The sequence below is a fragment of the Colletotrichum costaricense genome (genome assembly GCF_030867565.1).
Source record: "Colletotrichum costaricense strain IMI 309622 chromosome Unknown Scaffold_16.1, whole genome shotgun sequence".
Lineage (NCBI taxonomy): Eukaryota > Fungi > Ascomycota > Sordariomycetes > Glomerellales > Glomerellaceae > Colletotrichum > Colletotrichum costaricense.
Window position 1 is genome coordinate 286075 of NW_026848245.1, and position 25956 is coordinate 312030.

Sequence of the window (25956 nt, forward strand, 5' to 3'; positions counted from 1 at the left end):
TCTATTACATTCGCTGTGTTGACTCTGGTGAGTTCGCTGCCATTACTATTGCTCAATTGCGTTATGCAATCTATGCGAATGATGGTACTGTATTGCTGGAGCTGATCGCCGAACTCAAGGTGCCAAGATAGTCCACCAACACATCGTCATCCTTGTGCAGATCTTGCTGCACCCAAATGGACTGTATGGTATTCTTGACTGCTTGTATGCTTCGTATTCGAACATCTCTTTGGGTTCTTTCGATCAGATTGATGATGCCGATCCTCTGTTCGTCACGTTGTGCCTCGCAAGCAAGAATCAGTAGAGGAAAGAAGTGCTCGCAGGTGCATGACTGAACAGGTCCCGCGAAAGCCGCCTCCACCAGAGCATCAAGGTCCGCAGGGGGTTCCCATGGGCTTTGCGAGGCTCGTACAAGATAGATCTGAGTCGCCATCTGGTACAGTTCGATAGCGAAGGCGGCCTCCGGATCTGAAGCCGATGGGATGGCTGGTTTGACAGAGATATCTCGGACCCTTCCGCCAAGGTTCTTGAGCTGATTCTGGTAGCTTTCGTCCTGACTTCGAGGATCCCGAGGATCTACTAGCGTGTCGCAAACCTCGGAAAGCAGGTTGAGAATCGCATAAGTCGGATTCACGGGCGGTAAGTTCTGCCAGGGCTATCAGGGGGGAGCAACAGACGGTCATGAGAGAATGAACTTACGGGTCTATATCTCGTCAAGGGTGGATACTGGGGATTTTGAAGTATTGGGTTCTGCTTGACTGATGTCGTAGGAACGAAAGACTTATGGCGCCAATGGTGCAAAGCGAACCGAGATTGGGTCTCATGATAGTAAGCCCAGCTCAACAATTGACCAACGTCGCTGTCATGCGGTTCGTCCTTTAGACGAGTGGCGTGAATCATGTCAACAGCCCCCCATGTGTGCAAAAGCCACTCGCCCGAGCCTTCCGAAGGTTGCATTATCTATACAATAGAAATGGATTAGAGAAAGAGGCAAAAAAATGGCGATGAAGCTGTCACTCGCCTCAAAGGCTCCAAGAACCATAGACGCGGCCACGTGCTGCGCCGCTCTCCCCAAGATCAAGGCCTCGCTGGTCACTGAGGCTGATAAATAGTGAATTGCCTGTATCTTTAGCTTCAAGGCTTGTTCATTGAGCCCATGGCGATGTAGTGAAGCATAAGAAAGTAATGCATTGAGAAGAGCAAGTCCGGAATTCGAATCTTTGGCTAGGGCCATGCTCATGAGCGCGTTTCGAATTTTCCAGGTATTTTGACCAAATGTAACCAATGACCTGTAGGCAAAGTTTTGAACTAGAACAATTATCAACCATGAAGACCAGAGCTTGATATTATGTGTGTCTAAGCTTACAGTGATGGAACAGGTCTATGTCCATAGAACATGAACCGACTCCAACTTGGGGCTGCCTCAGGAGCCTTGGAAACGATGGCGTTGTATGGCAGCCCTGGCTCTGCAGGGACGAGTAGCCATACGATTCCATGTGATGCGAAGTTGCATTCACGAAAAAGGGATTGACGACAGTTTGGTTGGACCGTTTAATGGCCGTCACTGCTGGTGCTTCAATACTCTTGAGCGCTCGTTTGTTGTCGCCTTCCCTCGGCCACGACAATCGAAGCTCGTATCCTTCACATTTTCGCTGGGATCTGTCACACTTCATGCAGGTTGGCAAAGCCCCGTCGCATTGAATCTTACGAGCTGAAGACGCGTCATAAGCAAAGTCCAATCCAGATACCTGCATGCGTTACTGACCTGTGCACGTCCAGCAGCACTTTCGTGCCTTCATTGCGGCAACGGGTGGGCCGGCATCTTCTGGTGAGACCAGACTTCAGTGGCCACCGTTGTCGGGTCGAATCGGTAGATGTCGCAGTTCTCAATGTGTCACGAGAATCCCAGAAGCTTAGGCTCGGAGAAAGTTGCTGTCGCTGGGTCGCTGACATTTATGTAGTCGCATGCAGGCAAGTAAGACTAGCCATTTGTAAGCTATCCTCTAAGCCTCTTAAAGATGCATTACGAAAGGATCCCCAAATCCTTCCCATCTATCACTTACCCCACAGGAAGCAACTTTTATCGAGGCTAAGAGCTTTGTGCATCTCGCCGCTTGTCCGTTTTAGGCGGTTTGCTGACTTCGGACTTCACTTTCACCCGTCACCTCTTGCGACAAACGCCACGATTGGGCGCCAGCAAATCCTCAGTATGCGCAAGTCGCTGAGTATTATGAATCAAGAGAAGCGACGTTTCGTTGCTACAGAATCGGTGCAAGAAGGCTTTGACCTAGATATAAATGATCGCTTTCGACCTCGCAATGTTGAACAGAAATTCATCTCAGAGTCATCCACAGCATCACTTTTCTGCTCTTCCAATACCTTCAAATCACACCAACCATCTATAAGACACAGTCAACATGACTACCTATCTCATCACCCAAGCAACTGGCCAGCAGAGCCGCTCGGTCATCTCCCATCTTCTCCAAGCGGGTGCCAAGATCCACGCAATGGTTCGCGACCTTCAGAAAGTCCACCCCAGCCTTCAACATCCCAGCATCACCCTCTTCCAAGGAGAAAGCAAGAACTTGGAAGATGTTCTTCAAGCGGCCCAAGGCTGCAAAGGAGCTTTCCTCAACACGGTCCCATACCCGGGTCTGGAGGCCTTGCAGGCTAAGACCATCGTCGAAGCATGCCAGAAAGCCGGCATCGAAACTGTGGTCGCAGCTACGACCCACGGCACAGGGAACAGAGCCTTCTGGGATGATGATATCATCAAGGAGCTCCAGCTACACCAGTACTTCTCCTCCAAGGCAGAAGTCGAGGAAATCGTGCGGGCCGGAGGATTCACATCGTATACCATTCTCCGTCCGGCTGTCCTCCATTTCGACTTCTTTGTGCCGGGTGCTTACGGCAACTTTCCTCGGCTCCCTACTCATGGAGAAATTGACGACGTTCTTCTCAACGGTGCTCGTGTGCCTTACACGGACGCCAACGACGTTGGAAAGTACGCCGCAGCAGCCCTGCAGGACCCGACCAAGTTCAATGGCCAAGAGATCAATATGGGAAATGAACTTCTTACCATGGAGGAAGTGCGTGACATTCTCGTCAAAGTCAGCGGCAGAAAGGTGGGAGTGACCAAGCGAACTCCCGAGGAGCTGGAAAAGCTGGGGATCAGCGTATTTGGCCAGAAGTTCCATCAAATGTCCAATGTGAAGGATCTCGGCTGGGGTATTGAGTCTTCAAAGGATGTCGGGGAAATGTTCGGCATGCCTCTGGGTTCAATTGAAGAGGCATTGCAGAGGGACAAGGCTCTGCTCCTGGAGTGCTTGCCCGAAAATTAGCCTCGCGGAGAGGTTGGATCCGGGATTTGCCATTTATACAGTAGTAACAGTACCTTAGCTCATCGAGCGTGTTTAACATATTCCATCATGTTGTCGCATTTCGAATCAAGTATGATGTCAGAAAACGCAAGACTTCATGACTACTGAGTGTCTATGGTACGGGGTTCTATAAATTGAAAGTACCCTGTCTTCCTCCCGTGACCGTGTTTTATCGTGTTTTCCCATAGGATGACGACAGCTCATCCCGTGGCTGAAGGTGACCCAACCTCTCGTTCTCTGCATCGTCGCGATTTGAATGACTGGTGTAGCGGAGTCCGGCACCGGCGCTGCCCCACGGAGACGGGGCTGTGGATGAATCAAGTGATTTACTTTGAATTTAACCGTAAACTCAGAAAGCCCGTCATGACTAGCAGCAATGCGACGCTTGGATAAGGCCATTGCAGGGCCCATCATCGACGCAAAAAGATACGTCGAGAGTATGTATCAACTCAACTGTTATTTCCTTGAACGTGATTACTTTCCAATGCTACAGAAAAGATCCTGACGTTTCGCTCAGGCAATCGAGGAATGATTGCATCATTCAGACTGCAGCGGGCCTGCCAAGGAGAGGGGACACAAAAAACATGCTGCGATAATCTAACGATGCCGGCGTACTAACCAATCCAAGCATCGTCTGCCGGCACTTCCCCATCATGTTTTTTGTTGTATGCGGGGAAAGTGGGTATAAACAACTTCCAAGGTTGTAGATCACCACTCCAGAATCCAACGCTTCGGGTCAATACTACCCGCCAAAATGTAATAAGAAGCGGCTATCCGCATCAGCCGGTGGGATGTAGGTTCTTGATGTTCTCCCTACAACGTGAATGTGACGATCATGGGAGTGCTTTACAAGTATGCCATTGGCCTCAGTGGCGCCATGGCCGGACTATCCGGACTTGCGCAAGCAAACGACTTCACGCCATACGTCGACCCATTTCTTGGCACCGAGGGCCCAGAGCCTGGGTCATCTTATCAAGGCGGGAACACGTTCCCCGGCGTAACACTTCCGTTCGGAGCTGTGAAAATCGGTATCGACACTACGAGATGGGATACCAGGTATCAAGCCAATGCAGGCTATACCGTCGAAGGAAATGTCACAGCGATTTCCATGTTGCACGTCAGCGGCACGGGAGGCGCTCCGACTTACGGGCTGATCCCACAAATGCCTCTGACAACCTTGGAAGGGGTCAATCTACTCGACAACTTGACTTACATGCAGCCAAGGGCTGAGCACGATGTTGCCGAGGTCGGATACTACAAGACGTCTCTGGCAAGCGGCGTCATAGCTGAGATGAGTGCCAGCATGCACGTTGGCATTATCAAGTATGAGTTCCCTCGCGACGGTGGCCGTCACATCTTGGTAGACTTGAGCCACTACCTCCCAACTCGTGGCAAGGAGTCTCAATGGTACAGCAATGGTCTTTTGGAACGCAGCGACGATGGTTCTTCCTACACTGGTTATGGTGTGTACAGGGAAGGCTGGTCTCTTGGTGAGTTAGTATGCGGTATGTCTTGAAGATGAAAGCTCACGTTGACTCGGGAAGGCGGCGACTTCAAGGTCTACTTCTGTGGACAGTTTGATAGCGTGCCTGAAGACGTCGGACTATTTTCTGGCATCTACACGGACCCGTATTGGCCGAATACTACAGATGTCAAACCATTCTATAATAACGACACGTCGATTAAAGGTGGCGTGGATGGATACCAGTATGCCGATCGAGTTGGAGGCATCTTTACGTTTCCATCTAGTGTCGCTACCCTGACATCCAAAGTTGGAGTTTCGTGGATTTCGTCCGAGAAAGCTTGTCAATTCATCAAAGATGAGATTCCCCACAATGACCTTAACCAGACGGTCAGCGACGCAAAGTCTCAATGGAACGAAGAAGTACTCTCCAAGGTTGATGTCAAGACTGAGAACCAGACGCAGTTAGAAATGCTGTACACTGGACTTTACCATGCGCACCTGATGCCTTCCGACCGAACTGGCGAAAACCCTCACTGGGCGACTGAAGAGCCGTATTACGACGACTTTTACACGCTTTGGGATACCTTCCGCTGCACTCATGCACTAATCTCGTTGATCTTACCCAGCCGTCAGGTTGATATGAGTAAGTATTTGGAGTCCCAATGCCGATGACAGATGCTTACAAAATCAGTCCGAGCCATGATTGACATCTGGCGGCACGAGCGATTCCTGCCGGAGGGTCGCAGTCACAACCACAATGGCCGTGTTCAAGGCGGCTCCAACTCCGACAATGTCCTCGCAGATGCCTATGTCAAAAAGCTTGACACTAACGGGCTCATCAACTGGGCGGATGGGTATGCCGCCGTACGAACTAACGCCGAGATACAGCCATACAACAACTTTGATTTCAACGACCCAACAGGAAGCACCAAGGAGGGAAGAGGTGCCTTGGATGACTGGAAGAAATATGGGTACGTATCTGTTAACTATGGCAGAAGCGTAAGCAAGACCGTCGAGTACTCTCTCAACGACTTTGCTGTGTCGCAAATTGCCAAGGGTGAGGCACCTGAGGAGGCGGCAACCTATCTGAACCGCTCGACGTGAGTTTTCTTCTCCTTACCTATGTTATGAGGAACATTACTTACGGTATCAGTGGCTGGCAAAAGATCTGGCTCAAGGATGCTAAGGCACTCAACTTCACCGGCTTTCTCGCTCCCCTCGAACCCAACGGTACAGTTCTACCAGGCTATAGCCCACTCGAATGCGGAGAATGTAATTGGCAGGCCATCTCTTATGAAGGCACGCCATGGGAGTACAGCTTCACTGCACCGCACGACATGTCCACCCTGATAACCTTGATGGGAGGTCCCGTCAGCTTTGAGCATCGACTCGACACGAGCTTCATACCCGGCTTGGCCGAGCAGGATCAAGGAAACAACGGAATCGGAGATATGATTTACAACCCCGGAAACGAACCCAGCTTCATGACACCGTTCTTGTACAACTACGTCGGACGCCGGCAATGGAAGAGCGTGATGAGAAGCAAGCATATTGTAGACGACTATTACCACGTCGGTGCGAGCGGTATCCCCGGCAATGATGATGCGGGAAGTATGAGCAGCTGGCTCGTGTGGAACATGCTCGGCCTGTATCCGGTTGTCACGCAGCCTGTCTATCTCGTTCTTTCGCCACGATTCGAGGAAATTACTATCCGTCTGGGCTCGGATGGCGGACTCTTACGGATCACCGCAACTGGTCTTGAGCAAGGCCCGTATGTTCAAAGTCTGAAGGTTAACGGAAAGGAGTGGAACAAGAGTTGGGTCACTCACGATGACCTACTTGGGGAGAACAAGCAGGGGGGTCTGCTTGAGTTTGTGTTGGGCGCGGAGCCCGCGGAGTGGGACTCGGGCGAGTTACCGCCCAGCCCGGGTGCCCTTTGAGAGCTCGAATTGCCAAGTCAAGTACATAGATATGTAGATGTGGTACGATATGTACTTAATCTTGGACTGATCTCGCCGAATCTTCACCATAAGTAGACGGGATGATGCAGAGTGTCATCTCCTTCAATCGCCGAAACTCACATTGATAAAATCGTAGTGTAGCTGTCTGCTTTGTGATGAGGAATGATCTTCAATGATCTCTCGTCCTTGTTTAGCAATCGCACCGCGGCGGATCTGAAACTAGACATGTAGATATGCGTTATTTCGTCTTCTTGAGTCAACATATTGTGGAACTGCACATTCAAGCGAACTTTAGGGTACAATTAATGTGATCTAATCGGGTTCCGTGGGCCGCATATGCAGCTGTAGTGTCCTCAATGGGCAAGTCACAACGGCGACGCAACGTCTTGGTTTCAATCTCCGCGCATTCGCTTTCGCAATGCCTCGCAGGGATTCTCGTAAACGGCCTGTCACCCCTCAAGGTTGATCTGAGATTCGGGAGGGGAAGTCTCCATCTGCAGGGTTCAGAGACACAATGACTTCGATGAACTAGGCCGATCATTACGAGTAGATGGGTAGAGGAAGATTGCCTACCATATGGAAACCTTGCCAATGTTTAGCTCTAGCGACAAAGGTATGTTGCGTTCTGTCTTGGCAAAAAGGAGCCCACGAGTTGCAGTCCGATTGCAAGTGATACAAAAATTGTCACCACTCACTCGCTGCTTGTGGTTCAGATGTGTCGTTGAGCTGTCTGGGCAATGGCCTAAGTCTTTCTTGCAAGGTTCCCATTGTTTTCGACTGATATGAACTAAAATATAAAAATACTATTCGTGGCTAATAAGAAATACGTCTAAAATGCCCAAGAGCTATGTAACTTGTAGTCTATCTTTAGAACTTGTGTAGAAGTGTCGTGTCGAGTATGAGGAGACAGAGTCATAGAACCACATGATTCCTGGTTCGCGTTCTGTCCAGAGTCTAAGCAATGCGTTCAGCGCCTGACCGGCTTCAGGTAAGCGTTCAAAGGGCCCTTCTCCCAAAGCAGGTAGATCTTCTGTCTGCCAGCCCAGTCGCGGCTGTCATCGGCAATCTTGATGTCAAAGTTCCACAACATGCGTGCGAGAATGAGGCGCATTTCGACGTAGGCCAAGCTGAGAAGGTAAATCATGTCAGCAATCATTCATTAAACACAGAGTTGGTTTCTGTACGATATCGATGGGAAACTCACTTTCTTCCAATGCAGTTGCGGGGTCCGACGTGGAAAGGCTGGAAAGCTTCCTTGTCATCGCTGGCGAAGACAGGATCTTGCATCCATCTCTCGGGGTGGAAGCCAAAGGGATCGCGGAAGTTTTTCTCAGAGTGGTACATAGCCCACTGGTAGACAGAAACAGTTGTCTGCGAAGCTCGGATGTTATTCTTAGTCCAGTTACTTTGGGACTTGAGGAGTTGTACGTACGTCTTCGGGAACATAGTGATCCGCGATAGTCGCGCCTCCCTTAGGGACAATGCGAGGCAGTCCGATGGGCACTGGGGGGTACAGGCGGAGCGCTTCTTCGAGGCATGCGAGAAGGTAGGGCAGGTTGCTGACGGAAGTGAAGTCGATTTCGCTCTCTTCCTTGAATGTGGAACGGATCTCGTCGGTCAACCTCTTGTGCGCGTCGGGGTTCGTCAGCAGGTAGTATGTTACGCCGGAAAGCAGTGTCGCTGTGGTCTCGGATCCGCCAATAATGAGAATGCTGCTGTTGGCCTTGAGCTTCTCAAAAGTCATGTTCTGTAGACGATGTTAGTTTCTCCGTTTTCTCGAAGTTTTTGAGATAATTTGCGACGCACCCAGTCTTCCTTCTTCTTCAAGAGACCCTCGATGAGATCAGGACGCGATCCCAAATCCATGCGACGTCTGAGCTTTGCCTCGGTAAACTCTTCGTGATGCGCTCTTTCGCGCTTGGCCTTCTCAGGAACCATGGCCATCATGAGCTTCATAACAAAAGGGTAGTGTTTTCCGGTCTGCAAAACAGTGCCCAATCGCGCCATCTGGAAGATTGCCGCAACCCAAGGGTGGTAGTCTGAGCCGTCGAGACAACCAAACGATTCACCAAAGGCAAGGTCACCGATAACGTCGAAAGTGGTGTAGTTATACCAGGCTGCCAAGTCGAGGGGCTTCGCACCGTCATCTCCGTGCTGGTGAAGTCTCTGGATGAGCAGGTCGACATATCCCTTGATCATAGGCTGCTGGTCACGCATGCTCCTCTCGCTGAAGCCGTGCGCCAGGGATCTGCGCAGAACGGTGTGCTCCTCGCGATCAGAGCTGACGATATCGGAGGGTGCACCGGGAACGGAGCGGTAGAACTTGAGCGATTTCTCCATCTCGGCGCCGCCCTGGGTCTTGTGGCCCATAATGTCCTTCCAGGCGCGCGAGTCGTGGAAGGCGAGCTCATCGGGGGCGATGCGGACGACCGGACCGTACCGCCTGTGCAGGTCGAGCATGTCAAAGGGGAGCGTGCCGGTGAGCAGCTTGTAGCAGAACGGGATGCGGGATGTGCGCATCCATATCGGGCCGGGAAACTTTCGGAGCGGGTGGAGAAAGAGGCAGTAGAATACTTGAGCGAGCTGGTAGGCGACGTACTGCAGAAAGTTTGTTAGATTGCGGTGTTCGGTTGTGTAGTGTAGCCTCACGGAGCTGAAAATCAAGCTTTCAAGTGCCGGCCGGGGTAGAGCGGGAGACGGGGACTTACAACGCCTACTAACAGGCCTAGAGTGTTGACGAAGCCAAGTTCTAATAACTTCATGTTTGCGAAAAGAATTGACTCTCTGTGAGTGCCAGGATGCGACAGAGATAGAGAGAGGAAAAAGGTGAAAGGTGAAGAGTTCGAGAATGAGTTGACAACCAGACCTCAAATATCAACACAAGGCAGGGCGTTCCATCAAGCTGGTTTTATTCTCAACTTCAGACTCACAAGTTCAGACGAATGCGAGTTACGAGTACGATAATTAAGATGTCTAAGCCTTAAAGGCGGGGAGGGGTGTGTGTTTTCGTCTACCTTCTCCCCATGGCATCATGGCATGGCGGCGGACTTTAGAGTACCGTTTGAACTTGGTCTTGGACCGGTTTCTCTCAGGTCCCATGTTTTGCAGAGGAATAGCGTGTGACAAGCGACCCTCCATCTCCATCCCATGGTTGTCCCGTCCCCAGTATGCCATGCTTTGGATGCCTTCTTCTTCCCTTCTGTGGGAGAAACCTGAACCCCACCCATGGCGTTTCACTACAATTACCGACATGTAGAACAATGGCGACCATCCTCGGCGTGGATCACATTAGTGTAGTAGTAGCAGTAGCTTAGCTGTCGCGGCCCGCAGCCGGTGATCAATGCCCTACTGCCTGCTTCCTCTAGGGCAAGGCAACAGTGGCCTGTAGCCTGTAGGGCAAGTCTTGCAACACTGTCGTGTAAAGGAAAGGGGTCGGTCTCGTGTTCGGTCTCGCACTCTGGGACCCTTCCATCGTGGTCGTCGATCGTATGGCACTGTGGACGTGGTGCTCCGTGTCATGCGTGCACTGCATAAGGGGGTGGTAAAATAGGAACCGGGAACACTGCAACGGTTCAGTTGCCATCAAATGTCTTGGGATGTGCTAAGTTACATCTTGGGAGAATTTGGCGAATCAGAAAGGCATAATTACGATGCCGCGGCAGCTTTACTGCTTTTACGCGGGGATCTGGGCCGTTGAGTGGGTTGTTTTGGGGTCCGTCTTGGCCTACGCTAGCCTCGAAGTTCGAACCCTTCCCTCCACTGAGTGCCCATCCGAGGATTCATTACTCGTGCTTTGTGTGGTGTGTGTGTGTGCGAGCGGGAGAAGGGGGGTGGGGGGGGGGGACCATGACGAAAGACGAGACGTAGGCGGACTTGTCATTGGAGACCCGATGAGTGTGCTGGTTCAAGAGCTGGTTGCAGATCAGTACGACGTCCCGTCAAGCTGGATGAACCCCCAATCTCTGCGACGGGTTTTTGGATGACATCGACAACCCGAGACCGACCCCGAGATAGGCTTCCAAGAGATCGCCACGGGCAACTTGCAAGTGGTCGTGGCAGTGAATGAGACACAATGGCAATAACGCATTTTGCTGACTTGCTAAGTCCGACGAAACATATGATGAGCGGAGTTTCTCTCTGCAATGGCTGAAGACACAGATTTGATGACGACCATTAACATCGCTTGGAGTACGACGAAATCATGGTTTCGCGGGAGTCGAGAGTGATTAATTATTGCGACCCACAAGCTTTCGGGAATTTAGCAGCGCCTCGGAGGACATAACGAATCCGGGATTGAATGCTGCTCGGCTATGCCCCTTGCAGTTACCTCATGGTTTGTGAGCTGTGCCAAGTCGGGGGATTGACGAGCGTCCGACTTTACGCGGATACCTCTTGCAAATAAACTCTCCAGCTCCCCCACTCCTTATCGGTAAGGACTGTTGGCTGTATTGATATGAACCTGTCCTGGTTGCGTAGCGACGCCTCTTTTCTCCTCTCGACCATCTCTTTTCTTTCAGTGTTTCCACGTCTTCGATTGCAAGTCTCTCATTCCTCTCCATGTCTTCACGCGAAACCTCTGGTTCTACTCCCGTTTCAACTTCCGGCTCGTCTTTCCTCACTCCTGGCGCATGTGGGCATGTGCGTTGAGTGAACATCGAAGCTCCTGCCACGCATTCACGAATAGACTTCACGTCACAGTCTCATGATGGCGTCAACTCCTCATTCTGCCCAGAGGGGTCGATAAAGGCAACGTTCATGTCGGGGACCATTCGTGTTTACGTTCAACCCTACACCCATTGACCTTGTCTTCCAGAAGACTCGAGTGAAGCTTCTGCCCTTGATTGGCACTTCCGTCCGAAGCCTCGCCCCAGCCACGCTCTCTTGGCGGCCATAAAACTGCGCCGTCAGTGATTTTATGTGCAACACCCCTTCCAACACTTTCGCATCACAGATTGCAGAGACTGAGCCTTCTATCGTGTGTGCCCACAAAATATGTCAAATATCTACTTCAAACCAACGGACATGACCTTCCGCATCAAGATGTTCTGCCCAAACAATTGGTCGATAGACTTCTGCTGGGGTCCCGTAAAGTTTCGGCTGACCTGCAACTTGCAAGCAAACCGCAGGGTCACAACCAGGACTTCCCCACGATCGGTCCGGTCCGAAGACCTTCGGCCGACAGGCCTCTTTTGCAGCAGATACAGGCCCTTAGTAATAGGGAAAAGTCTTGGCGCAATTCATGATGGGCAGAAAGCTTAAGTTGCAAGAGCTGAAAACGAGGCTGGAAGTTGGAAAGGCGCCATTAAGTGTTTGGCATTATGGCAGCATTTATAGCTGTCAAATTCCCATTCGAAGTTTACTTCATGCTGACCAGAATCCGGTGCATGTCTGAACGCAAGATCGTCCTCAACGATGGATCGAGTGGCTTGCAGGTTACTTGCCGGCCGTCGACGCCAGTCCGTGAGACAGCATCTGAGCTGCAACATAAGACGACGCCTCTTTCGCATACCGACAGTAGCTTACGCTCCCAAAGATAGTTGATAAAGTTCAGCGTTTGTCCCCTTGGAAACATGCGATTACCCCTCCTTTTCTCGACCTGTGTCCAGTCTGACCTCGTCTTTTGTTAGTGGCTGGTAAGCCTGTGAGAAGATTCGAAATCAACTTTCTGCGCCTCACCGCATCGATTGAGAGCGCCTGTTTCTCGTACGCTTGGTGCATCATGCTGGACATTGCAATCATCGGCGGTGGAATTGCTGGGCTCACGGCAGCCATCGCGCTCCGGCGAGCAGGCCATTCTGTGACGATATACGAGAAAACGTCGCTGAACAACGAGATCGGGGCCGCGATCAACGTACAGACGAACGCATCACGTCCGCTGGTGGCTCTGGGAATGGACCCGGTGAGAGCGAGGTTCGTGATGGCCACAGGCAGCCGGCTCATGCGAGGCGATACCCTGGAGGTGACCCACGAACTCAACCTGGGGGCTATTGCAAATAGTTACGGATCGCCGTGGTACTTCGCGCACCGGGTCGATTTGCATGAGGAATTGAAGCGGATGGTGATAGCGGCTGACGGCGGCCCGCCTGTGACGTTCAAGTTGCGGAGTGAAGTGACGAGTTATGTGAGCTTGCGTGAACCAGGAGTCTGATTTTCTGCAGAGACAACAACGTGCTAATGATGGACTCAGAATCCGGAAGCTGCCAGCTTTACTCTTCGAGACGGAATCGTCATTTCTGCAGACCTTGTGGTAGTTGCGGATGGTATTCACAGCGGTGGCGTCGAGGCGATTCTCGGGTCTCCCAATCCCGCGTTCCCCGCAGCCCTAGACAACTTTTGCTACCGGTTCTTGATACCCATGGATGCTGTACTTTCGGATCCAATCACCTCCAATCTATACAAAGATGCAGCTGGTGGCTTTAGGCTATTTCATGGGGACGGCAAGAGAATTGTCACGTATCCGTGTAGGGAGTATGTTGACCAGTCGGAATGGCACACTGAAGCATCGACTGACGCGCCGTAGCGGTGAGGTGCTCAACTGTATTGCCATTTTCCACAACGAATTCGATTCTTGGAGCAGAGAAGGTAAGTATGCCTGCCTTCGTATTCGCGCAGGGGGCACGCAGATCAAAGACAACCACGGGCAGCTGAGCTCCGGTTTGCTGGCCTGAGAGAAAGAGGAGCTGACTATGATGCTCAGATTGGCACAACTCGGTTGATCAATCTCACTTACTGAAGCTTTTTGAAAACTTTCATCCCAATGTGCTGGCTCTTCTTCGGTAGGTGAGGCTTCGCGGAAACGCAAAGCATAGCGGCTGATGAGTGACAGCAAGGCAAACGAAGTGAAGCAGTGGCCTCTGCTGTACAGAGCCCCCATTCCAAGATGGAGCAAGGGTCGCATGGTTCTGATTGGGGATGCAGCTCACCCAATGCTTCCACGTAAGGCTTCTGCACAAGTTACCATGCCTTGACTGATACCCTATCTGCAGACCAGGGGCAAGGAGGTGCGCAAGGCATTGAGGACGGCGTTGCCCTCGGGGTGTGTTTATCCAACTCAACCTCACAAGACGATGTAATCAAGAGACTAGAAGTGTTCGAAAGAATCCGCAGAAATAGGGCCAGCGTGGTCACCATCTTCAGCAATGCTGGACAAGAGGAGGCGGAGAAGATCAAGGAAGCTGCGTCCGAGTTCATACCTGTCGAGCGCATCCCCAGTGAGTCGCGACCTACTCCCTCTATGGTTCCGACGAAAAGGCACACATCTAATCGGACTGAACAGCAAATCCAAGCGGCTTCTATGACTTCCACTTTAGTTACGACATTATGGAAGACTCGGCTGAACACATGCGGAAGCTCGATCCCAACTTTAGGCTTCCCGAAGCGTTTCTGAGAAACGAACCAGGAAATCGAGCATTTCTATGAGAGAAGAATGGCTTTGAGATGGATTACTTCGAGGTGAGGAGTCGTGAAAGAACGGGGTCTGTCGTGTAATCGAAGTTATCGACGACTTCGTTCACGGGGTACTTCTTTCCACTTACTTGCATGAAGTACTTCAGTCAAGGTACCTTTGAGATTGTTGAATGATGAAGGAAGGCACTGGGCTCTTAATTGAAGGGAAGAAGTAGCAATGATCACTTTATGATATTCGAGTAAAGAGGTCCTCGCTCACTCCTGACATTTGTCGTGTTGGTGGTCTTAGGTGCTGCCACAGACTCTCCCTCCTGTCTTTGTCCCCTTCCTTTCGTCACATCAACGATCGACAAACATTCCTATTTCTGTATATCTTTGAATCCCGCTCTTCCTAGGTATAACTGTCTTCCCCGAGCGAGGTACTTGAGTCGGCGACTTTCCACGCCACCACTAGCTACCTCGACGAGAGCGATAGCATTCTCGAGCTCTTCCAGTGATTCGGACCACGAAGGATCGCGGCCGGATTGACGACCTGTCACCGCCATGGACCGAAGTCTCGACCAATGGGACGAGATTTCGCCATTGCTCCGGTTTCTTGTTGTTATCGGAGTGGTCGAGACACTTGCTACCATCTTCTATTTCTGTGTCACGCTGTGGTGCCTGGCCAGACACAAGAGGACGATTGACGATGAGAACGTAGGTAGCATTGCCACGCCCATTTCTCCCATCACAGCACTAATCCATTCACCTCGTGTCTCAACAGCCTCCTATCAGAACCAAAGAATCACGCGATGTCCACGGCGGCAAACATCGAGCATAGGAAGATGAGCCAACCCCGCTAGCTCGCGTCGTCTTGGTTCCCGAGCGAAGAGGAGGACCCAAGCAAGATCCGTGGGAGCCGGCCAACCCTTCACCTGCACCCTCTCTCGCACCGGCTGCCCCGTTGTATGCCATTTCAGAGGCAAGCCTCAGCAAATACTCATTAACAGTGCTAGCCTTGAAATCACACGATCGGTCTTGACTGCAGGCGGTATAACTGCGGTAGGAATACATGGGATGGATGGGACCCTGATGAAGGACAGACTTTCTTCACTGAATCGGCAGGCCTACTGATACACTCTACTAGTATACACTCTTCACCCACTTAACTTCTGTCTTCCGCCCGTGACTGTTGCTCCGGTGCGTAGACGCGTTGAACTGCGCGGTCGTGGGCCGCCTTGAGCAGTACCAGCTCGCGTTCGTGCCTCCTCCGCATCTCCCTGGCATCAGGAGGCAGCATCGTCTTGTACAGAGTTTCTCTCGCCTTGACCTCGGTACAGCGTGCCAATACGGCCACGCTTGCCAGCCATGCGGCAAGGAACGCAAGGAAGGCTTTCTGTCCCACCAGCCAAGAGTCCAGGCTGAAGAAGTGCACCACCAGCAGCGTCACACTCAGCAGGCATTGAGCGATGGGCAGTGCCAGATCCACGATGGGCCACACATTTGGACCAAAGGCACCTCTATCCTTCATCTTTTCTTCGTAATTCATCAGTTCGTTTTTCCACTTGAACTCGCATTCGTGTGCTGACTTCATGTCCACAAGGCGCAGATGATATGCCTCCGTGGCATATACGATCCGCGAATGCCGCTCTTCGTACGAGTTCTTGGGCTCGGCCCATTCGGAGAAGAGTGCATCAAGCTCGGCTTTGGCTTCACGGACCAGTCGCGCCCGCCGGCGGGGCGTATCGGGAGCCTCGATTCTGGTTCCTACGGGGGCAACTTGAGTTGGTGTCGATGACCTCGTCCTCGGTGATAGTAGAGGAGGCAAGGTTTTGTCGGTTTCGATGGTTGGGGATTTTCCTAAAAAGTCTCCTGATTCGTACTCGGTTGGGTCCGAATCTATGGGATGCGCTTCGTAATCGTCGTCGGATCCATAATGGCTTTCACCGTCGCTGTCACTTTCTCCGACCTCTTCCTCATCCTCGCCCTCATACTCAACATCGTCGTCTTCGCTTTCTTCAGCCATGAAGCTAGAGCCGAACCGATGGGGGTCCTGATCAACGCTCTCACGTGCAAACATTTCGCAGATTTGGACCAGCGCATCGACACATCTCCTGTCCAGCTGCGAATCATCCTGCACCTCCTGCTCCCTCTCGCACACTCTACCAATTGTGTCGATGCACTTATTCACAACGGCAAACTTTGCATTCTGCTCAGTCACGCTCGCCGAGTTTGATGCAATCGCCGCCCCAGCCTGTTGCTTAGCCAAGTCCCTCAGCTCTTCAAGCGTCTCCTCGACCTTGTCCAGCCGCTCCACCACGTTGGAAAAGCTGTCCACCGATTCTGTGGGACTATCATCCTCATCCTGTTCCGGGACAGCCTGCGGGAATGACGCGAAGCACATTTGAGGCGCGTACATTGGCGAAGGCGCTGTCTGCGGTCTCTTTGGCAGATTTATCGTGCCTGGCGAAGTTGTGCTCGCCGGCGACATTGGTGATATGGTGGTGCTGACTGACGACCGCCTTTGAATCTCTCTCCACCCTTCCACCATGCGCTTCATAAACGCTGCCTGGTCGGGCATAATCTTGACGACCTCATCGGCGGCACTGGAGATGAAGTCATCCGGGAGGAGAACGGGGCAAGTTGATGATCGGCGAAATGGCGGCATGGAGACCGCCGTGGATGGGCGGCTGCTGTAAGTGGCCGTAGATGGACGGCTGTTGTAAGTGGCCGTGGACGGACGGCTGTCATTCTTCTTTTCGGTGCGTTCTGACTCGGAGGTTGTGTCCTGGAGCTGCTGGTGCTTGTAGGCGTCGACCTCGTCAAAGTAGCCGTCTAGGCTTTGTGAAGACTTGCGTGATGAAGCGGGCGTCTCGATACCGTCGTAGTTTTCATCCTCCTCATCTCCCTCTTCCTCGTCGTCGTACTCATCGCTGGAGAACATGAAGTCACCGAGTTCCTCAGAGAGTCGTCTTGGTGCGAGGGCGGGGGACCCTTGTCGGGGACTAGCTGGGAGATCCCTCATTGCGTTGGTGTGTTATGTGTTTGTGCGTGTAGTTGATGAGCTGTTCAAAGTCTCTAATGAGGCTCCGTCTCTTAAAAATTACGGATGAGTGAGTTGCTGCTCTGCGTGGATGATGGCAGTTTGAAGTGTTGGTCTTGGTCAGCTCCCAAGTGGGCGCTGGTTGGGATGGCGGGATTGCGGATTGCGGCAAGGGGGGGTAGGGAGGGACGGAGGAATGCGAAAGGGGAGGGGACCCTTGGCGCGGGGTGAGTGGGCTGGGGGGCTGGCGGTGAGTGAAAAAGGCCGCACGATGGTCAGTTTGCGTTGCTGCTGAAGGCTGCAAGTTGATCCCCCAAAGAGAAGTGAAAAGAGAGCACGATCCTTTTGAGATCTCGGGAATATTTTGTTACGACGAAAAGACAAGAAAAAATGGGATGGAGCGATCTATAGAGCTAGGATGAAACCTTTCGGAGACGGGTTGTCGTGGTTTGTGGTTGTGGTTGGATGCAGTTCAAAGAACGGGCTGCAGCCAGAAAAGACTAAAAAAGACTGAGAGACGAGACAAATAGGAGAAGATGAAGAGAGTAGTAGTCTGTAAGGTAGGTATGTATGCAAGACTTGCAGATGCGCGCAGAAGAAGGTGTTTCCGATCGGCGGTCAAGATAAACTTCGGTCAAGACCTAGGCACGGACGGGACGTCCATCCACGAACATGAGTCTATGACTGCTGTAAAGGTACGGTTGACGAGATGGTAGGATTATGTATGTATGTATCAATCAATGTATAGGTAAGCGAGTGGATGAGCACAGCAGACCAGAGAGAGAGGCAAAAGAGTGGAATCCAACGGGAGAGAGAGAGAGAGAGAGACGAATGATACAATGAGAAGAGAGAATGAGGGATAGCGCGCCTCTCGAAAGGGATATCACGCGAACGAAGGTAAGGGAAGGTGGTGAAAATGGTTGGATTGGAGAGAGAAAAGGCAGGCAAATCGACCGTTGGCACATGCGAGTTTGTGTGTGTGTGTGTGTGTGGATAGGTAGTGGATTCTGCAGCACTTTAGCTGGGGAGAGCGGTGGTTCGTTCCAACTCGTAGCTTTTGTGGTTCACATTCGTTCTGGATCTGAAGGACTGACAGGGGTTGATGCATCACTCTAAATCAAGATGGAGAACAGAGGTGAGGTGAACTGTGAGAAGAGTCTGGGCTGGACAACGCAGTTCTGTCGGTCTACCCGTCCATCGGTCGAGACCCCTCCAAAGTGCCATCACCAGATTTTGCCGGATCGTAGTCGTAGTCGAGAGCGTCAGAGTGAAAGTCAGAGTCCGCAATTGTCGTCAAGTGTCGTTACCCATTGATGTATGTATAAATGCAATATCGTATTGTACAGACTATGTCCATCCCATCCCATCCCATCCCTCGGAAACCCTGCCTCGTACCTGGTGGAAAACCCAAAAAACCAAAAGATGGCCAGCGATGGCCAGTGGTATCATAATCTTCGTCAATGCAATTTTTGGCCATCATCTTCTTCACTCTGCCCTTTTGTCGGTGTCCCTCCCTCGTCTTCTCGAGAAAAAAATATGTCTCCATAAAGCGCGGCCCAAAGCCCACCTGCATGATGCCACGTCAAAGATCCCCTGTAGCTGCAGCAAAAGGGCAGCAAAAAATAGGCAAAGGACGAGAGAAAAAAAAAAAGAGGTCCCCAAAGACCCAAAGACCCCTCCTCGGCTAGGAACAACGCCGCAGCCGCCGTGCTATCCCCACACACCGCTCTCTGCTCCCCAAACCCAGCCACCTCACCGGACGAACCATCCGCGGCGGGGATCGCTTGTGCGCTTGCACCAGGGCCTGGCAGAGAGAGACAGGCAAGGTGCAGTGCACACACGCGATCCTCAGAAGTCTGTACCCTATCCGTACGTCGGGTTTCAACTGTAACCGTACTGGATCCCAAGTCCGACCTTTGGGTTGTCGCCGCCAAGGGGACCGCCCACTCGCATCTTCTTGGTCGGGCTCACCATGTCCGATCGTGCCTCTTGACCGTGACCGTTAGGCACACCCCCATTGAACTTGCGCTTGTCTGCACCACTCTTAGTAATGCCAGAGAACAGCTTCGCCTGGAGTCTGGCGCTCTTCTCTGCCGGCGCAGGTGTGCCGTCGCGAGAGCCAACTGAGCTGGCAACTTCGAAGCTCTCACGGGGATCGCGGCGCAACATCTCTGACGCTGCCTGGCTCGCTTGGCTCTCGTAAACTTCCTCCTCATCCTCGTTGCCGCTGCCGCCGGGGAGGGGACGGCGAGCGCCACGAGAGTTGCGGGATGCTTGCGAAAGGAACGAGGCCGACTTGGCGACGGACTCGAGAGCCTGGCGGGCGAGCTCCTCGTTGTCATCGGCCGAAATAGTGCTCTCGCGGCTCTTGCGGGCGCGCTCTTGGACCCGCTCCTGGATGGCCGGTGGCGGCGTGCCAGGAATCATTTGTGAGTTGCTGTACCGGTACCGAGGCTCGCTCTGAGGGACCAGGTTCACAGAGGGCAAGAGGCCAGATTGCTGCTCATGGCGCTGGGTGCGGGAGAGCGGCGTCGTTGGCAGGGCAGATAGAGACTGTGCGTTTCGGGTGTGCTTGGGAGGCATGCGGGGCGCGGGTCTGACCGCTGTCGTGGGCGTCGAGGGCGCGCTGTTGTTGTCCTGGCTGAGGGCCTGCAGCAGAGCCGCAATGGGCTCGGGGCCGTGGTCTCGGTCGACCACCCTGGCCTCGCGGTTGGCCGACCGAGGCGTCTGCTGCTTGGGAGTAGCTCGGTGAGGCTGCTGGGGAGTTGAGACGGTGGCCTGCTTGGGCGTCATGGCACCGTGAAAGATTCCGCCGGGGCTGCACAGCATGTGAAAGTGTTCCCGATTCTCCCGGATGCGGTTGAGTAGCATGTCGCGCTCCTCTGTGAGGCCAATAATTTCCTCCTCCTTGTGTGAAATAACCTTCTTTGCCATCCTGACTCGTCGCACGAGGCCCTCGTTCTCGTCCATGGCCTCTTCGTACCACATCTTCATCTGGAGGTACTTCATCTGCGCCGACTCTGATGCAGCGCTGAGTTCGCGGACAGCATGACGGGAGTACTCTGCTGTCCTCAGGGCCTCGATCTCTCGCCTGGTCATCTCGTGCTCCACGGCTGCCCTCTTGGCATCCTCATCCGCCTGGAGGCTTAGCAAGTTGTACTGGAGCTTGTGGTGCGCGGCCTCCATCTTCAGCTTTGCGTGTTCTGCGATACTAGCCTGCATCATGGCTCGAAGTTCGTCTGCGGTGGCTTCGACAACCTGCTGAGGGGCGGGTGGGATATATTCAGTCCCAAGACCTCCATCTCGTCGTACCGTCGCGTTGTGGCCTGTGGCGGGCGGAGAGAAGAGAGCGGATCGCTGGGAGGCGCCGTATGCGGTCTGCAGAACGCCGTTGCCAGTGTGCGCAAGCAATTGTGACGAGGGCGGCGGTGTCAAGGACGAGGGGATGACGGCGGAGGAGCTCAGACGGTCGTCGTTGACTTCGGTCTTGAATGATTGGTTGGATTCGGCGGGCGATGCGGGCACTTCAGTAGAGGGGAGTGTCACTTGTGATGAGTCCAATGCGAGGACATTGGTGTCTTGAGGTGTCGTGGGAACGGTCGTGGTGTCGTTGGGCTGCTGGGCTGCAGCATCGGGGGCGGTGGCCATGATGGAAGTGGGAGCGATAGTTCGGAGCGAGCGAGCTATGCCTGAAATGCGATCGGGGAGAAGAGGTGTGAATGTTGGTAATTGATTGCTGCAATTAGAACGCGGGGTAGCTGTATAGGCGACTCTAGTAGAGAAGTGCCGGTCTGAGAACTTGAGGTGGGTGAGTGCGGAGAGGAGGCGTCGCGTTGAGAACCACGTCAGCGATGGAAACAAGGCAGCGTGGATTGGTTCAGAGAAGCCGGCGATGACAGAAGCGACACAGAGACGTGGAGCGTTGGGTTCGATGCTGAGATATAGAGACGAGTTGGCGGGGAGAGGAAAGGGGAAAAGAGAGCAAAGGCTCCTTGGTGGTGTCTCTGTGCTCAACCGAACGCTCTTTGTCTTCCGCACGGGTTTGACGGTGGACGGTTAGTAGCGTGCGTGTGTGTATGCGTGTGGTGTGTGGTGTGTGGATGTGGTGGTGTATTGGCGATGGTTGGTGGGCGGTTGCTGTGGGAGCAGATGGAAACGGAACGGCGCCAGAACCCAGAGCAGAGCAGAGCAGAGCACGAGCCAGCGGAATACCATAAAAAATGGACGACAATCAGCGGACGGCTGGGGCTGGGGAGGAGGTGGAAATGGACGGGGGGGGGAGCTGGGCCGCGAAAGGGAAAAACCAAGGAAAAAAGAAAGGCTGGCGGTGGGCGGCTGAGTCGACGCTAGGCCCAGACGAGAATCGGCGTGGGCTCGGTGAAGCTTCGGGTGAGCGAGGTGAGGAGCATGGGCCTGGCCAAGGTGAACGGTAGGTGACTTGATTGGTTTCTTCACCGAGAAGCTAGTCATCCCGTCTTTGTGCTCCCGAGACTGCCCCTTTTCTGCTAATTCACTTTCACCAAAGCCACCCAAGGCACCAGAGGCTGGGAACGGAAGCCGATTGCTATAGCTTCATCAACTCCAACCTCCAATATCCCTATAGAGTAAGGATAATACTGTTTCTGTTTTCTTTCGTTTCCCTACTAGGTAAGTATCCATTGACTCCAGTCGCGACTACTCGGTAGAATCAATCACGCCTTGAGGTAGCTCAGAATTACCTCCTTGAACTGCTCAAAGTTGTCCACAAACGGGACGTGACCCGCGTTCTTGATCAACTTGAGCTCAATCTTGTTGTCCTTGCCAGCCGCCCTGAACCCCTTCTCCACCTTGTTCCGCATCTCCTGCATCGCCTGGGGAAGGTTCGCGTCCTTTTCACCAACAACCAGCAACGCCTCGTCAACACCCGACCCAATTCTCTCAAACAGAGGCCGGATATCAAAGCTATCGCTCTGCAGCGCAAAGCAACAGGTCTGGAATCCCTCCACGGTAGTCTGGTTCATGATGGCGCGCGCCCGAGCCGCCTCCTCAGGGTTGGCCTTGATCCATTCGGCGCCGAACCAGCGGTCCATCGTCTGGTCGACCTGGGCCTCCATGTTGCCGGCCTCGCCCGCCGCCTTGGCCCGCGGGCCGAACAAGTCCTCCACCCCGGCGTGCTTGGGCGACGAGCTGATGGTGTCGCAGATGGCCACCTTTTGGATGATGCCGGGGTACTTTGTCGCAAAGTAGAAGCTCGTCGCGGCGCCCATGGACACGCCGATCCAGGCAAAGAGCTTCTCAATCTTGAGCGACTTCACCAGAGAGTGCACGTCGTCGGCTATCGTCTCGAACTCGGTGTCGAGCTTCTTTGGTGCGGACGACTTGCCGTGGCCCGGCTGGTCAAAGCGCAGCGTACGGAAGCCGTTGGCGTGGAGAACCTTGACAACATGATCCCAGAGCGTAAAGGGCGCCGCAAGCGAGTTGGCTAACAAGACGACGGGCTTCGACTCAGGGCCCGAGAGGTCGTATGATAGGATGCGGCCGTCGGGCAGGTTGAGTTGCTGTGCAGATGCCATTGTGAATCCCACCCTGGTCTTGTAGTGCTTAGGTCGTGATGTAAGGTGATGTCTGGTGATGCTCGATAGTGTAACGCAACGTGCCCAGGTGAAGAAGTATGGATATCGTAAGAGGTAATAAACCAAGACGCAAAGCTACGGAATAAAGTGACGGACCTTCCGTGATTAATATCAGAGAGACGACAACCTCAACCTTTTGTGACTTTCACGTCATCGTCATGTGACGGCCGCGGGGTCGGATCGGAGTGGCAGCTTTCGGGAACTGGCAATGGTGGGGTTGCTTCCTGCCCGGCACCCGATGGTCTCAGACTCCACGTTCCAGCGTTACCTAATCAAATACGTACCCTTCCTTCCCAGTACCTAGGTACCTGGCACGGGCCACTCGAGCTCCAGCTCCAGCTTCCTCCAGCTTCTTCTCCCACTCGCATCACACACAGCCAGCTCAATCAATAACGCTCCAAAGCAAAAATGGAGTCGGGCAAATCATGGGGAGAGAGCATTTGATGATACTGTGTGAAAAAAACACAAAAGGTAAGGTGCGTCAAGGACAGGATTCGAACCTGCGCGACCGAAGCCACTGCCTAATCTGGAATCAAGGTTTGATAGCAGGGCAGCCCATTAACCACTCTGGCACCTTGACTAGTGACTGTTGTTGAGAATCTTGCCTCTCGGAAATCTTGAGTAGGGCTCGTGACTGCATCCTTTGCCCCATGCTCACCGAGCCTGGCCTCCCTTCACAATCCCGTCTCGAAGTCAGAAGGCTCGAAATCCGTGTCTGTCCAAGGATCATCCTCAGGTGTCGTCGGCGACGGCTAGCAAGCTGGTCGAGAACTCTTGCGAAAAGTTTACGAGTAGCCTGTGAGTTGGAAGGAAGGAAAAGAAGAATCAAAGTTTGAAGCAAAATGTCATGGAGAAAATCTTTCGGAGCTAGCCACCTTACTCGGTCGCAATGGCCACTTGCTGCCCCTGGTTCGCTGCAACCTTACGATGTGGTGGCGGCAACGGTGCAGCGAATAGCTGTCCTTGAAGGCGACACTGTCATGACCCGAAGTTTGAGTTAACCTATTCGTCTTCCAAAGAGAAGGGAGGCATATTTCTTGAATCAGTCGAGACGGTTGTCGATTGAATGCTCTTATTGAGGTTCGCAGCAGGCTAGAGAGCAATATGAACCAGTGATATTTTACGCGGGTCATGAAACATGCACGGCAACAAAGAGTTAGGATACGTTCAGATGTGTTTGTCCAATTATAAAAAATGCCTATGTACGAACCGTAATTGGAGAGGACAGTTCTCGCAGGACAGCTATCCTAGCATTGAGACAATAGAGCCAATTGACATCGATTTCAGAGCTATGATGGTTTCTTGTTAGCGCATGCTCGCTATCATCCTCAACCAAGAAATACTTACAAGTCTCAGAGCGGGTGGTTGCAAAAGTCGGGTTCCATTCAGCAACGCCCGACTCTTTTTCGGTCTCCCTTGCAGCTGCTGGAACGCCATTCGGATATGCCTACTATCGACTGGCTTCCTAAGACCCTCAGGTTCAGCGAAAAGCCCGCCCAAACCTGTCTTCGAGCCTCTGTCTTCCCCAGTCATCGCCGTCTCCTCCCCGAGACGGAGCGCCTCCTGCTTCTGGACTTTGAGTGCCTGCGCCGTCAACTTCTGCACCATCTCACTCGTCAAGAACCCCAGGATATCCATCACATCATCATTGGGCTTGTTCTCTGCAATTACGCCCAGCCCACACCACTCTCGAAACCTCTTGGCCTTGCGATAGGTCAGCGACGCATGCCGATACTCTGACCACGTCGCATACTCGGCAACAGTCATATCCCTCGTCCGCTCATCGTTTCTCCTCAACTTCTCGAGCGCGGCCTCGTTGCTTGTAATCTCCACCAGATCCTCCTGGCTCGCCTCGGTCACTTGTTCAGAGAAATAGGACGCCGCGTCCCAGGGGAGCGTGACGGTAGGCAGCTTTGTCTTGCCGCCAGCGGGGGCGTCGTCTGCGGGAGCGACGACGTTTTCTTCTAGGTCGGCTTCGTCGACGAATCCTTCTTTTTCGTCCGAGTCTTTGACGGTTCTGCGGATGGCTTTCCAGGTGAGGAAGATGCGGAGGCGTTCGACTCGGGCTTTGTCGTGGCGGACTTGGAAAATTAGGTCGTTGTTGGAGAAGACGCGGGAGCCGCGGCGGGCGGCGAGGTCGTTGGCTATTCTGAGCTAGATTCTGGTGTTCAGTAGGTGATATCATTGTGGGAAGAGAGATCCGAGGGGGAGAGGCGCGGATGAAATACCATGTGAACAACTTGATCTCGGATGATTTCCTCAATAAGTTTGGTAGTTTGGACGGAGACCTCTTGTGTCTCTCCTGCAATGTACATCATCTGGTCGATATTGTGTCAATAGTCAGAGATGGCTTTGCTTTGGCACGAGGTATCACGATACGAAAGCAGAGTCGTAAAACGGAGAGGAACAAGGTGGCTTATTGGAATACACTGATGCCAACTCAAGTTTTCTGCATAGATGTGGCAGAGCATGTCTGGGCATCACCGTGATTTGAAAAGACTCACCTGTTGAATCTCCTGTTTGAACTTGGGCTCCATGGCTATGACAGGGGCCGGGAATCCTGCACGAAGACGAGGGAACTTGGGTGGGGGTATAGGAAAACAGTGATTAGGAATGAAGGAGCCGGGACGGTAACAAATAAAGAGAACTAGGAAACGCAATGAGCGAATTCCAGCTTCTGTCTCCAGAACTCTGAGGACTTGAAACTGAATACATGGCGAAGGTGCGGGTGGAAGAATTCATGTTGGCTATTTTATACAGGCGTATAAGACGCTATAGGTGCGAGATTTAAATTTGACACTGTGCTTTTACACGCCGCCGGGCATCTGGTGGTGATGCGGGAGTTGGAGAGAGAAATTGGGGACCAAAAGGCGCGGGGATGGCTTTACTTCGATCAAAAATGTCGGTTGAAGGCCGGGCTGCTGACACCAAGTCCCCTTACCCATGAAGTATGATATCTGACTGGACCACTCCAACGACTCGTATCCACACGGTCGTGCTGACACAGTGCTCCTTCGGCTTGTAAGTGAGGAGGCCCCTTCCAAGATGCTTGAGGACTGGTTTAAGACGAGGTCCAGTACACATTCAAGAACTCCAAGGCTTCTATTTC

General features: G+C 52.8%; 9 protein-coding genes across 9 annotated transcripts; 3 read left to right on the top strand and 6 right to left on the bottom strand.

Annotated features, from left to right (window-relative positions):
* Window positions 1-70: 70 nt before the first annotated feature.
* Window positions 71-1799, bottom strand: CCOS01_12873 (uncharacterized protein; the record flags this gene model as incomplete). Its single annotated transcript, XM_060461020.1, has 4 exons — window positions 71-655; window positions 700-960; window positions 1441-1466; window positions 1766-1799. The coding sequence occupies 4 exons, from the start codon at window positions 1797-1799 to the stop codon at window positions 71-73; spliced, it is 906 nt and encodes a 301-aa protein (XP_060308222.1).
* A 618-nt stretch (window positions 1800-2417) lies between these two features.
* CCOS01_12874 (NmrA-like family protein) lies at window positions 2418-3341 on the top strand (the record flags this gene model as incomplete). The annotated part of the gene is made up of 1 exon (XM_060461021.1): window positions 2418-3341. One exon carries the CDS (start codon window positions 2418-2420, stop codon window positions 3339-3341), a length of 924 nt encoding a protein of 307 aa, XP_060308223.1.
* Window positions 3342-4215: 874 nt separating this feature from the next.
* CCOS01_12875 (glycosyl hydrolase) lies at window positions 4216-6785 on the top strand (the record flags this gene model as incomplete). The annotated part of the gene is made up of 4 exons (XM_060461022.1): window positions 4216-4870; window positions 4925-5488; window positions 5537-5945; window positions 5999-6785. 4 exons carry the CDS (start codon window positions 4216-4218, stop codon window positions 6783-6785), a joined length of 2415 nt encoding a protein of 804 aa, XP_060308224.1.
* A 988-nt stretch (window positions 6786-7773) lies between these two features.
* On the bottom strand, window positions 7774-9568 carry CCOS01_12876 (cytochrome P450; the record flags this gene model as incomplete). Its single annotated transcript, XM_060461023.1, has 5 exons — window positions 7774-7933; window positions 8011-8177; window positions 8239-8553; window positions 8613-9404; window positions 9515-9568. 5 exons carry the CDS (start codon window positions 9566-9568, stop codon window positions 7774-7776), a joined length of 1488 nt encoding a protein of 495 aa, XP_060308225.1.
* A 2957-nt stretch (window positions 9569-12525) lies between these two features.
* Window positions 12526-14225, top strand: CCOS01_12877 (FAD dependent oxidoreductase; the record flags this gene model as incomplete). Its single annotated transcript, XM_060461024.1, has 7 exons — window positions 12526-12927; window positions 12994-13274; window positions 13327-13388; window positions 13504-13582; window positions 13633-13742; window positions 13793-14017; window positions 14083-14225. The coding sequence occupies 7 exons, from the start codon at window positions 12526-12528 to the stop codon at window positions 14223-14225; spliced, it is 1302 nt and encodes a 433-aa protein (XP_060308226.1).
* A 1132-nt stretch (window positions 14226-15357) lies between these two features.
* Window positions 15358-17217, bottom strand: CCOS01_12878 (uncharacterized protein; the record flags this gene model as incomplete). The annotated part of the gene is made up of 1 exon (XM_060461025.1): window positions 15358-17217. The coding sequence occupies one exon, from the start codon at window positions 17215-17217 to the stop codon at window positions 15358-15360; it is 1860 nt and encodes a 619-aa protein (XP_060308227.1).
* Window positions 17218-19116: 1899 nt separating this feature from the next.
* Window positions 19117-20883, bottom strand: CCOS01_12879 (uncharacterized protein; the record flags this gene model as incomplete). The annotated part of the gene is made up of 1 exon (XM_060461026.1): window positions 19117-20883. The coding sequence occupies one exon, from the start codon at window positions 20881-20883 to the stop codon at window positions 19117-19119; it is 1767 nt and encodes a 588-aa protein (XP_060308228.1).
* A 1043-nt stretch (window positions 20884-21926) lies between these two features.
* CCOS01_12880 (uncharacterized protein) lies at window positions 21927-22787 on the bottom strand (the record flags this gene model as incomplete). The annotated part of the gene is made up of 1 exon (XM_060461027.1): window positions 21927-22787. One exon carries the CDS (start codon window positions 22785-22787, stop codon window positions 21927-21929), a length of 861 nt encoding a protein of 286 aa, XP_060308229.1.
* A 792-nt stretch (window positions 22788-23579) lies between these two features.
* CCOS01_12881 (spt3) lies at window positions 23580-25384 on the bottom strand (the record flags this gene model as incomplete). The annotated part of the gene is made up of 4 exons (XM_060461028.1): window positions 23580-23620; window positions 24299-25001; window positions 25076-25165; window positions 25352-25384. The coding sequence occupies 4 exons, from the start codon at window positions 25382-25384 to the stop codon at window positions 23580-23582; spliced, it is 867 nt and encodes a 288-aa protein (XP_060308230.1).
* Between the last annotated feature and the right edge of the window lie 572 nt (window positions 25385-25956).